This window comes from Ochotona princeps, chromosome X (genome assembly GCF_030435755.1).
Source record: "Ochotona princeps isolate mOchPri1 chromosome X, mOchPri1.hap1, whole genome shotgun sequence".
In the NCBI taxonomy this organism is placed as follows: domain Eukaryota; kingdom Metazoa; phylum Chordata; class Mammalia; order Lagomorpha; family Ochotonidae; genus Ochotona; species Ochotona princeps.
The window spans coordinates 34,125,107-34,137,755 of NC_080865.1; the positions used below are offsets into that span (position 1 = coordinate 34,125,107).

The 12,649-nt window shown below is 52.6% G+C and overlaps 1 protein-coding gene across 4 annotated transcripts in view; it reads right to left on the reverse strand.

Moving 5' to 3' along the window:
- Positions 1 to 3,674: 3,674 nt before the first annotated feature.
- STARD8 (StAR related lipid transfer domain containing 8) overlaps positions 3,675 to 12,649 on the reverse strand; it is a 41,462-nt gene continuing 32,487 nt past the window's right edge. For 3 of the 4 annotated variants that reach the window (XM_058658543.1, XM_058658546.1, XM_004595208.2), the window contains 10 exons: positions 10,667 to 12,093; positions 9,934 to 10,107; positions 8,919 to 9,078; positions 8,227 to 8,425; positions 7,646 to 7,856; positions 7,278 to 7,392; positions 6,825 to 7,049; positions 5,618 to 5,835; positions 5,353 to 5,529; positions 3,675 to 5,198 (listed from right to left, as the gene is read on the reverse strand). In XM_058658543.1, coding sequence (XP_058514526.1) covers positions 5,081 to 5,198; positions 5,353 to 5,529; positions 5,618 to 5,835; positions 6,825 to 7,049; positions 7,278 to 7,392; positions 7,646 to 7,856; positions 8,227 to 8,425; positions 8,919 to 9,078; positions 9,934 to 10,107; positions 10,667 to 12,093 — 3,024 coding nt within the window. In that variant the 3' untranslated portion in view covers positions 3,675 to 5,080. The remainder of the gene's footprint in view (positions 5,199 to 5,352; positions 5,530 to 5,617; positions 5,836 to 6,824; positions 7,050 to 7,277; positions 7,393 to 7,645; positions 7,857 to 8,226; positions 8,426 to 8,918; positions 9,079 to 9,933; positions 10,108 to 10,666; positions 12,094 to 12,649) is intronic. The other variant, XM_058658544.1, reaches the window with a different exon arrangement.

Below are 12,649 nucleotides of genomic sequence, written 5' to 3' on the forward strand. Positions count from 1 at the left end.
GTGGGCCAAGCGACAAAGGGACTGTGCCTGAAATCAAAGTAGAAAGGAATGAAACACGAACTACGCGGCCTCACCCACTGAGAGCAGACAGCAGCTATAGGAGATGCTGTGGAGGTGGAAATTTTCTCATCAAGGCCTTGCCAACTGCATCTAACTAACTCATCCACTTGCTCCCTGCTCCAGCCACGCTCACTGTTCTTCAAAAAGACCAAGGGAAGTTCTTTCTCTCTGTAAATCTGCCTTTCCAGTTAAAATAAATCTTTTTTTTTTAAGGGATAATTTAAAATGTCTGCCTTCTTCCACCCCAGCACTCATAATTCCCCTTCCTTGCCTTATTTTATTTCCAAAGCACCATTCACTTTGCAACATGCTGTACCACTGATTATTATGTTTGTTATGATGTTTGTTCCCCCCTCTGAACTTGGAGAGAAGTTTTCTAGCCCCGAGGAATCAATGGGATATAGAAAGAGAGGGGCAAACATTTAGGGGCTCTAACATGGAGAGGGACAAGAGCTGGAGTGGCCAGAGGGGACAAAAGTCTACAGGACCATATGAAGATAAAAAGGCAGATGTCAGTGGATGCTAAGAACATTTGAGTGGTGGGATACAGACCGGGTTTGAGCCCCAGCAGCTTCCTGTCTTGTGTGCCCCTTGTACCCACACAGAACAGCAGTGACCTCTTGTGGACTCTGCTGTCTTAGGGCATGCCCCCTCCACCCCGCCGGCCTCACACGGCACACAGGTTTGCTTTATCTCAACTGTCCCTTCTGGGTTTGCCACACAAGGCCAACACCAATAGCGTCTCTGCCTTCCAGAACCTGCTCTTTCACCTCTGTGCCTGTGTTATCACGCATGCCTCCTACCCAAGCACACTTTTGATGGTGTGTATGCAGTCAGCTTTGTGCCCAAGTCCAGGCTACATGCCGTGCTCATCAGATGCTTTTACTGAAGGGTAGCACTGGGTGAATCCTGGCCCCACCAGGGACTTGGCCCAAAAGGGACAAGATGCCTGCCTGATTATGAATCTGGACAAGGAACCACATCATTTTCCAAATGTTTCTAGAGAAGAGGCTGCCAACAGTTGAACTAATCATGCTGACATGTTGGGCCTACTGTGTGTTAAGCTTTTTTTTCCCTTATGAATCACCAATATTGAAAAATGAGTAGATCTCACATAAATGTCTAGACTTCTAGATTTTCTAGAAGATGTAGTTTTCTGGTTCCTGGCTCCCACAGCTGCGCTTTTCAGATGGGGCATGTGCTGCCCAGTCACCCTGCTCTGTACCCAGCATGCTTGGCTTGTTTGTGCTACCTGCCTGGCTGCTGGTGGAATTTCAGTTCAAGTTTCCTAGGAAGAAGGGTAGCCTTATGCAAATGAAGCACAAGCCATCAAGGTCTGAGCAGAGAGTGACCTTGGAAGGAGTCTCCAGAGACAGAGTAAGTGATTCCTTCAAGTTCCTTCAAGTCAGTGCCCAAAGAGTGACAGCGTTGAGGTCCAAGGAGGGTATCTTGGGTCAGGCACTCCTCTTCCTTTCTCTTTTACAGATTCTCCTTCCTGAACTCATTTCTGTCCAAATATAGTACTAAGCTGTGCCCTGTGTCACAAAGGAAGTTGTGACGTATTATAATTAATAAGATACACAGCACTATGGCAACCTGCAGATGAGTAAATACTCACCACAAGCTAGACACAATAAAGATGACTGCTCATAAAGATAAGAGAACTGAGGTTTAGGGAGGGTGATTGAACATGGCATTGAGGGGGCAAGTTCAAACCGCATCTGATCTGGATTCAGTTGAGTAAGACTTGTGTGATTATCATCTGTGGCCTCCTCCCCATACAGGTTAGTGGATTTTTGCGGTGTGACACTGAGCCAGCAGCATCAGCATCCCTTCGGAATTTTAGCAAAGTGTAAATTCCCAGGTTCCACTCCAGAATGTGGAGGAGCCCAGCAGGCCTCTGGGGTTGATGTGGATGTTCATTGAAGTCTGGGGCCTGTAGGGAAGAGCATATAATTTGACATGAGGCAGTGCTGGGGAACTAGCTGTGAGTTGTGGCTGTGAGGCCACCTGTGAGCACAGACTAGTGATTAAGATCTTGGGTTTCCTCATTCCTAACAGCTGGTCAGGGGCAGCAGCATCCGGAAGTAAAAGGAGAATTCCCGAACTCCCCCACTGTTGCTCTTGACTCCTAGTGACCTTCACCTCTGCATGGTCATTTTCATACCACCCATTAACAGCGGGCTATATTGCAGCCTGTGTACTGCTTACCACAGCCTCTTTCCAGGACAGGAGGGGACAGTGGCTGTGCCACATGGTTCTGTGAAGCCTTCCTTGAAAACTCCTGGTCAGAGCTTCACATTGCTGTCCTTGAAGCACAGCGCTGCTCGTATCATTCTCTCCACCCTCATATCCATATGTGATGGCCACCATTTAGCTTTCCCCCAGGCAGAGATGACTGGTCCCCTGTTCCAAGCTCCCTTCCAGGGCTAGCCAAGGCCTCTTGGAGGCACAGAGAGGAAAGGTCAATGGCACAATGGGACCAATGAAACAAAGACTGGAAGGAGGTGATAACAGAAGACTTTGAGGCCAAGCCATGACCTCTGGAGCCAGCCTGCTGTCGGGCTGCCAGTTCGAGTCTCAACTGCTCCAGTTCTGATCCAGCTTCCTGATTATGGCCTGGAAAAGCACCACAAGATGGCCCAAGTCTTTGGGTCCTTTCCCCATATGGGAGACCCAGAGTAAGCTCCTGGATCCTGGCTTCAAATCAGCTCATCTCTGGCCAAAGTGACCATTTGGGAAGTGACCCAGCAGATGGCAGATCTCTGTCTGTCCTGCCTTCTCTCTGTAAATCTTTCAAAGAAAAACAAATCTTAAATATATATGTGATAGGTGCCCCAATGTGCTTTGACTAGGTGGCCTGTAGACTGGGTTGGGCCACTGGGAATACTTTCTGAGCCAGGGATGACTGGCCTAGGATGCAGCTGGGGTTCAGCGAGCAGGACTCACAGGCTCAGGCTACTGACAGCACTTCACCTGACGTGAAGGCAGGGAAGAATCCAAAGTCTATGATTTTTTTCTCCAGCTGGAGCCTGGAAATGTTATGTTCACAGCAAAACGGAAAAGGAGGGACCTTTCTCTTGAGGAAGTCAAGGTGATGGAGCATGTGCAGTACCCTGGGTCTCACTAGTCTATGCAGCCAGACCTGAGGTTGCCTCAAGGTGCTGGAACCTCTCTGGAGTTGGCTTATGGGGAGAACGGTGCCTCCAAGCCTCCTGAGGTTGGCTCTCCACTCCTCATTCTTACCAAGAGCCAAGGGTTGAAGGGAAAGGAAGAAGCTTAGCTCTGGCCACTGTTGGGACACCTGGGCTCATCATGTTAGGGAGGCTCAGCCTGTGGACCCTGCTCAGATCGCAGGCTGGACTTGATGGTTTCTGCCCAAGCCCTGGTTTCACCAATTTGTCTTCCCCCAGCCCCCTGATCACTTCCCAGAAAGCAGAGTTGAATTCTCCCACTCCTCTCATGGCCTCACTCCAGATCCTAGCACCAATAAGCTGGGACTCGAGAAACGGCAATGAGAATGCTCCAGCCTGTGACCCGTGACACCAAGTTGCAACGCCTGTCTGCAGTCAGCAGCTTCTTGTCCCAACAGAAAGACAATCACACAGCCAGAGTGCATCTTTAGTAATGCTTTATTATTCTGTGAAAGGTTCTTGCTGTAACCTGCTCTCCATCTCTCCTCTTGTAGAAAGTGCCATGCCCTCTGCGACCTTCCAGACCCGCACTCCCACCCAGAGATTATAATACACTCACACGAGACTACATCCCCGTATGTATGTGTGTGTATATATGTCCATAAACACGTGCAAATACACATTCTTACTGTACAATATTTATAGGTACACATAAAATTGGCTTAAAAATACAGTGGTGGCTAAGACCCAATCCGATAGAGTTTATTTGGCAGAAAGACAAAAAAACTGGTTGCCCTTTGAATGCCATTTAAACTGTGATATGAACAAAGATGGCAGCAGCATATGTGCATGAGACAGATCAGGCTTGGATCAAGCCCCAGCTGGTTAAGACAGATCCTCCTCTCTGGCTGGCCCAGAAGCCAGGTCACTGATTAATGATGGGGCTGCTATGTGAACCTACTATCATGTGCCAAAGAGGTGAGATCTTAAGACACTTGCCTCCTCGCCACTACTAGCTTTTGCCTATACTGTGTGTGGTAGGGATGAGCCTGTTTGTTCTTCACACATGGTAGTGGGTGGCCAAACGCTACCAGGGACCCTAGAGAGTGACAGATAAAACGTGGAGCTCAAGCCAGGGGGAGACTGGTTCATGGGTTTCTTGAGACTTGAGAAATGATAGTTCCCATTCTTCAATCCCAAGCTGTCCCAAATCGTCATGTCACCTACCAGGGGCCAGCTACTATCCCCTCTACATCAGCCTCATAAAAATCAGCATCGTATTTATGCACAAACAAAACAGATGGTTGTGGTTGGGGCTGCTCTGTGCTCCACCATGTGCCCATGGACTCGAATCCATTTTCTCTGGAAAAGCACTTCAGGACCAATGCAGGCCCCAAAGGAAGGACCAGAACCTTCCCGATCCAACTTCAAGAGGACCCTAGCACCAAAGAGAATGGCTTGGCCTGTCAGTCTAGGAGCGAGTAGAGCTGCCTTGTTCCTCTCCTGTCCTCTCCTCTCCTGTTCTCTCCTCTCCCCTCCTCCACCTCCTCCTCTCCTCTCCTTTACTCTCCTCCCTCTCCTCTCCTCTTCCTCCTCCTCCCTGTGTATGGTGGGCAGGGTTGATTGTTCAGTTTGTGAGGTGACTTCAGGGGCAGGTGGCAGGCAGCAGTGGTATTCTTGCTATCAACAGGGCTCTCCACTCTCAGGAGAGTAGCGTAGCATACAGTGCTGGCTGGGGATGAAGGTGGAGTGGAGGTAAGACACCTACATTGTCCTTGCCTCCCTTGTGCATGTAGAGGAACCTTCGGAACAAAGGGGGAGACACCTGCTCTTACTCCCTGTCACTCTCTTGGTGCCAGGGACCTGTATGGTTTCCAGTGCAAAGCTCACAGCTTTGTCTCAGGGCCAGCCGCCTGCAGAGTAGGGAAGGAGTCCCGGATCTTTGCCACTTCCATGGCACATAAGTGCCCGAAGACTTTGTTGTACCAGTCAGGAGAACGGCCCCTGGGGAGTAGAAACCAGACGTGAGTAACACATTTCTCCCTAGGGCTCTCAAGTAAGGAGAAGAAATGACTCACTCCCAATCCCAGAGGACAGTGACGCAGGGACAGCGAGAAGGGTCACCATCACAGCAGGTGGGGCAGGCCAGCCTTGATACCTGAGGTCGGCGCGACAGATGTGAGTGAGGCGCGAGCGGCCCAGGCCACAAGGCTCCATGAGATACTGGGAAGTGAGCATGAGGGCTCGCACTCCTGACTCCGGCACGGGTTGTTCAGGATCCAGGGACTGCGAGACAAGCAGGCAACCACCACGAGGCAGGTCAGAGCGCCACATCCTGGTGGGTGCAAAAGACACACACATTCAGATTCTGAGCGGTGGGTCCCATCCCAGCTCCCTGGCCCACCACCCCAGCAGCCCCTCACCGGAGCACCACAAAGTCGCGGCAGGGATGCGGTGCCATGCTATCGGTGACGTAGTGGTACAGCTCCACCCCTGGCATCAAGGCTTCCAGCACCTGGGCTCGCAGCAGGTCCTCATCCCAAAGGGCCCGCTCCCGCAGGACGCGATGTAACACCACAGCTGGGGGGGCAGCCACCTCTGTGGATGCCTTCCACATACGCAGAGGGTGCCCGTCTGGTGCCTGCAAGCCACAGGGGTAGGAACAGGGGGAAGTGTCAGGGCTGGAGAACTCCAGATCCACGTCCTCAGTCCAGAACTCCAATTGCAGGGCCTGGGACTCCCCTCAAGGCAGTGCCTGAGCGGGGAAAGCTGCCGGACTCTTCTGCTAGCCTCACACTCCTTACTCCCCAGCCTCCTACTGGCTGTCTTCCTCTCAGCCTGCTTGAGAGCAAAAAGAGATAACAGGCTTCTATCCTCCGAGGCCTTTTGGGCCCTACCAATTCCCTGGGCATGGTGTTTTTGGAATTTCTGCAAGAGAGTGGAGTTTCTAGAAGGGAAGATGGTAAACATCCTTAAGAAACTGGCCAACTTGCAAGAGAAGTGACACAAAATCCGTCATTCATAGAGTTTAGGCACTAGGCAGGTTCCTCCATCTTCCCACTCCCTTACCTATGCGTTGATGCTGGAGGGGAGGTTTGGTTGTGGCACTTTTATACATATGACGCTGCACACTTGCCATCTGACTGACAACTGGCAGCCATGAGAGAGATGGCCAGAGCCAAGGAGGGGGGCCACAGGAATCCCCTGGAGCCTGGGGTGTGACAGAAAGCCCTGAACACAGGCGGGGGCACATTACCATGGAGCTCAGGTGGCTTGGGAAAGAAATGTCATGCTTGGGAATAGGGCAGGCCAGCTAATAGGAAAGCATGAATACAAACAAAAAGTAAGTTCAGCTTGCAAACTGCTGAGTAGGAATATGGGAATGGAGGCTAGGGAAGTGGTGAGAAATCTGGAGGGGGCATTTGGCCAGGTGGTTCCTGAGAAAGATCCCTTGGGGTTCACTTGGCTCTTGACTCCTTCAGGCACTTGCCCAGCTGGCTGACCTTCTCCAGGCCCTCAAGCTCAGGACTGGCAAGACTGGCTGGGTGGCTCCTTTCTTTGGGCTCTCTTGCCTACACCATGCCCTTTCCCAACCCCATGAAAAAAATCCGTGAGTGGCGTGGTACCCACCTTTCTGCATGCCAGTTCTGTCTGCTGAGGCCCTGGCACACTCATCCAGCCCTTGAAGCGCTCTGCGGCATCACGCAGCAGCTCCTGAACGCTCTCCTCCATGTAGAGGCTGAGGCTCACCCCAGCAGCTTGGGCCCGCCGCAGCTCAGCCAGCGCTGGGCCAGGAGGGCTGAGTTCAGCCGCATTGTAGGAGCTGCACAGTTGCAGCACCATGTCTTGGGGCACCTACAAGAGCACACACACACACACACACACACACACACACACACACACTGGTTTAGGACTCTGGCAGAGCAAGAGACCTCTAGGAGCTGCTGGGATGTATGGTAAGGATATGTCAAGGTTGGCATGGGGTGGGGATGGGAATGAGGAGGTTAAAGGATCTGTGTCAAGTTGCACTCTACCCCTGACTTGGTGTATGGAGGTCATGGAGCTTCCCATGGGGTAGCTCACCTGGAAAAGTTTCTTGCAGTCACTGATCATGTGTGATAGGCCCTGGGTGGCAGCCATGTTATCACTCAGATCCCTAGGGCCTGGCCGGCCAACCAGGCTGCGTTTGCTCCTGATTCTAAAGGCAGAAGGCAACAGGGGAGGATGGCACAAGAGAGTAAGATAAGATGGCTGACAGGTTTGTTTCCTGGGAAGCTGACAATGAAATAGCCTGCTGCCTCGTGGAAGACCTGGCTCCCCAACATCCAATCAACCCCAGGCCTCTGGATCAGACTAATCCCTCCATAAGTGCCCACCATCGGAAATCAAAAGAATCTCATTGGGTCCAAAGCCTCAGGGCCCAATCCCTGCCACGTCCTGTCGCATTTCACCTGGGTGAGGGGCTATCCTTTTTGGAGACATTGAGGTGGAAGATGGAGGGTGCCAGGCACACTGCCAGGTTGCCAGCCGTCATCTGGTTTTCCTCAGCTGAAGCAATGTCACTTAGGAAGTAGAGCAGGGTCTGCAACACCTCTCGGTTCTCATCGGGGAGCAGCAAGGTAGCGGCTTGTGCAGCTGCCAGCCACTGATCCTTGGGGAGCACTACGAGCAACAAAGGGCAAGCACAAGGCTGTGCTTACTGTTGCAGGTCCTTTGGCAAGTAAGTTCCTTGTCTTCCAAGAAGGCAGAAAACACAAGGCAGAAAACCACAAGACAGAGACCTTGATTGACTTCTGCCATTATCATGCAGTGTGGACTTAGGTAAGTGTAGCTTCCATAAAATGGAATTTGGAAGTAGAATACAGTCTTTAAGAGTATTTCCAACTCCAGACAATAAATGTTCCAGCAAGTGTATGAGACCAGATACAGTGACTAGCACCAAGTTTAAAAGTTCCCCAACCCCCAACCCCTGGTATTCAGGGAGGATGAGAAAGAGGCAGGTGTTGGAGGGAGGTATGTGTAGGTGACTCACGCTGGTAGATGTGCAAAAAAGTGGTGGTGAGCTTGCTGGTGAAGATGGGCTCAGGTAGGTCCCGGAAGTACTGCTTCAGCAGGTCAGCCACGTCATAGGCTGACTGGCCATCATAGCAGACATTGTCAGGGGAAGTCTCATTCATTTGGCGCAGGTTCTGGATCCTAGACTTGACCCCAGACTTGCGGAAGATGCCCACCTGGTCCAGACAGGAGAGGGAGAGGGATTTGGTGGGGTTGGGGGAAAGAAGGGAGACCATGAGGCCAGTATTGGATTAAGCATCAGGAATGTAGGTGATCCCAGAGACTTTCAAAACCTGCCATGCGTCCTGTTGGACAAGGTAGGAAACAAATGGCAAAGTCAAAAACAATGACTTCTATAGCTTTGAGGCCCAAGAGAAAGACGGCTTTTGTGGCGATAACTAGGAAAATTTGGTCCTTGACTAGGGCAGGCTCCTAGAAGATTGGAACAGCAGAGTCTGGGCCAGAAGGATGCTGGGTGGAAAGCTCTAGTCCTAAGGAGAAGGGAGTATTGATTTCATCTTGCCACACTTGTTAAGAACAGGAAAGGTCTCTGGTGAAATGCCCTAGCCTAGTAGGGAGGCCATAGCAGTCTCCCTCCCCAGCTCCTTGGCCTTGGACTACCCTCCCTCCAGCACTACCTCTGCACAAGCTCCCCCAGGGAGCGCTCACCTGGTCCAGGCACTGGCTGCGCAAGTAGCGCATGGCTTGCTGAATGCTCTGTGGCAGTGGCTGGCCCGTGCGCTGCACATGGATGAGCGGTGGCACCCCAAATACATGCTGTCCCCGGTAGTCTGGGGTCTTGTTCCTTTTCATGAACTTTGGAACTGACCTGTTTTGGACAGTGGTGGTGATAAGCAATCAGGGACAGGGGACAGAGTGTGGAGACTATCTCGGGTCTCATGGTGGGGGTGAGGGTGCTGGGGGGAAAGAACACATCCTATCCCCAAGGTCAACACTCACTGAGCGCCAGCTCTGGGCCCAGTCCTAGAAGACACAGAAAACCTTGGAGAGCTCTCAGGGTGGTCAAGGAGCTAACTATGCCAATGACACTGACCATTCATGGACAGTAGCAGGCCAGGAATACAGGGCAAGGTCAGTGGCAGGTAAGAACAGTACCTAGCAGCTGAGGGAAGGCTTCAGGGAGGAGGCTGGAAGTCAGCAGGGTCCCAGAGGACAGGAAAAAGAAATGGACAAAAGGCACTGCAGGCAGGTCAAGTTCAGTAGACTGAACACAGGCAAAGAAGCAGGGTAAAGCACAGCTCAGCCACAGCAAAGGGGACTTGGTTCCTTTGGCCAGGGACTGGCATTGCTTTGCAGTCAGTGGCTTGGGAACCAGAAAGGGAAAGCAAGACCAGAATATGAAGGGATCATGAAGGGACAGGTTCTGCACCATGCGGAGCCACAGGAGGGTGCTCAACAGGACAACGACAACCAAAGCTGCATGTAGGTCAATCTGATTGGTAAGGCTGGCATGGAGGAGGCACAGCTGCATCACAGAGGTTCCCCACCCAATGCCCCTGACACACCCACTCCAGCCTCTTGGCATATCATACCAGTGCACTGACCTATCAGGCTCTGCTTGCCTGCACCCACCTTCAGGGCCCATCTCCCTGCGGGCCTGGGATTTCAGGGAACAGCTCTGTACCACCACCCTCACCCCTCAGGGGCCAAGAGGGACACTTACCAGACCCAGCCATGCTTGTGGGGCACGGTGTACTTCTCCATGAAGGCAGTGAGCCGCAGCAGGGAGCCTTTGTGCAGCAGGTTGATCTGACCCGCAAACTGCCGGTTGATCTCCAGAGACTCTGAGTTAAGGCTGGGCCGGTGGGAGTTCTGGAAGCTGTGCCAACGGAGCTTTCTGGTTGGAATGGGGAAGGGGGGGAGGGCCAGAGGAGTAGGTTTGGCTAAGCCTTAGGAAAAACTATAGTTTGGTTGCTAGAAGAGACTACTACTTTCAGTGCCTTGACTGAACCCCGAGATGGCAAAGTTTAGCCTTAGTATCCAGGTCTGCTCAGGGGCCAAGAAGCTCTCTGGGAGGGAGGCACAGAGCTCAGTTCCATCCAGTGGCCACAAGCAGCACCTACTCCCCACCTGCTCCGGGAAACCTTGACCTCAAAGCTGTGGGGTAGGTGAAGATTAGGGGGGCAGTCAAAGGCCACTTCCTGTAATACTCTTATTTAATTTGATGTAGAAATCAAAGCCCAAGAGCTATTATTTTCTTAATATATCCTGGTCGCCCAAGTTCTATATTCTTTGTACTTCTTTCCTGGGAGTGGCTGCCTGAAGGTGACCACCAGGGAGGCCCAGGAAGCTGGGCCTCATTACTAAGTCTGGGTCTCATTACTAAGAATTCAGATTCAGAAAGAGAGAGAGCCAGACAGAGATCCCCACTACCCACCCCTATGCAGAGCTCCTACCTGCAGGGTCTGGTCAGAGAGGCCCCCACGCCGGAATCACGCCGTTCACGAGGTGCTGAGGCCTGTAGTCCAGCAAGGGATCCAGAGGCCTCAGCCTCACTCACAGAGTTTCTGCTACTGTCAAGTTCACTGGAGGAGGCCACAGTGTCAGAAATGGAATGTCCTTCCACAGAGAGGCTGGAGGCAGAGGTGGGCTCCCCACCTGAATTTGCTTCTTGTTCATTGTTCTCGACTGGGATCACGGCAGAGGCCGGGGTCGGGGCTGGGGCCAAGACTGGAGCCGAGACTGGGGCCTCGGCCTCTGCCTGTGCCAATGGTTCTGCTTCAGCTGGAGTCTGGATCTGAGCTGGTACTACTAGCTGGACTTCACTCTGGATCCACGCTGAGGAGCCTCCCTGGGCCACAGCCTCAGCCTGGCCTTCAGCTGCAGCGGTGGCTATTTCCACTGGTGAACTGGCCTCTTCCTCTTCTTCCTCATCATCTTCCTCTTCCTTCTCTGCAGGCCGCATATCTGGGTACATGGCCTGAGACCAGAGCTCCACCCGTTGCTGTAGCCCCCACACATGCTGGAGGATGTCATCTAGGTGGGCATAACTTCCTTCAGTGTCTTCATCTTCAGTCTCAGCCGCAGCTGACACAGGCTCTGGTGGATATAGCTCGGGTAAATTGTCATAGGTGCTGGCATGGCTGCCCGTTGAGCCACAGGAGCCCCGGCGCCCTTCATAACCCCAGCACCTACCTGGCTGCCAATCTGCCAGGTGGTGCCCATCCTCAAGACACAGACTTTCAATGGACAGGGAGCGAGGGAATGTCCCTGGTTTATGGTCCCTGGGTACATGTACCAGGCAGTCACCCCAACGTCTGCGCTGAGGATGCCGCAGTGTGGCCACAGGCCAGATGTCCCAGGCCCTCCGAGTCTCAGCACCACTGCGGCCGGCAGAACTAGCTGCTCGGTCCTTGGCCTTGTAAAATCCACCTGACAGGAAGCCACGGCCACTTCGGAAAGATGAGGTTTTGGAGGTCTTCTCAGGCATGGCCAGGCTGCGTTCGGGCTCTGCTTGCTGCCCGCCACCCTTGTCCTTTCTCTTCAGGTGCTTAAGGAAACTCCGGGAACGGTGTTTCTTGACTTTGTCCTGGGACCCCTCATGGCCATGGCTAATGCTCAAGAGGGGCTGGTCACTTGCACTGGAGGCATGGCCCAGTGAGGGCAGCTCTCCTGGCTCAGGCGGTAGGCTCACGGTGATGACTGGCAGAGAGTTGGCACTCAGCTCAGTGAGAACACTCTCACAGCTGGAGGTGACAGGCAGGCTGGGGCTTGGTGGGGCCAGAAGGTCAGAGGAGCCTACGCGAGACCAGCGCTTGCTTTCACGCTGGAAGGTCCAATGGTTGCTGATGGTACACTGCTCCTCCTCTTCAGAGTCTTCATTCTGGAGAGGGCACCAGGGGGTCAGTCAGAGAGGCCCATCCCCTAAGTTCCTGCCTGTGCTCCACTCCACCCCTAACACTTGGGACGCTTTTGAAGAGACCTGAGAGGGAGCTGACTTTAAGCCAGGAGTCACAGAGCCCAGATGTAAGGTAAGGGCCAACTAATAATGTAGCTCATTCTCATTTCACAAAGAGGGACACTGAAACCTGCAAATAAGAAGTCACCTACCCAAGGACATACAGTGGCAGTTAAGTCAGTGAGAAAGCATCTGGGATCTCTAGGCTACAATCTGAGATTGCAATCATAGGATGTCAAGGCTGGAGGGGACTTGAGATTCTCTAATTCATCTCCTCCTTTGCTACATGGGGTAGCTGAGGCCCAAAGAGAGGCAGAAGCTTGCCTGAGGTCACTCAGCAGCCAAGAACACAGTGAAACCAAACCCTGTGCGTTTTCTGTCTCCCAGGCCAGGGCTATGATCACTTGGGCTGCCCTATCTGACTGCTAATCTCTCTGGTATAGAAAACTCCAGAGAAAAGCAACAAAGGTTATTCCCGGGA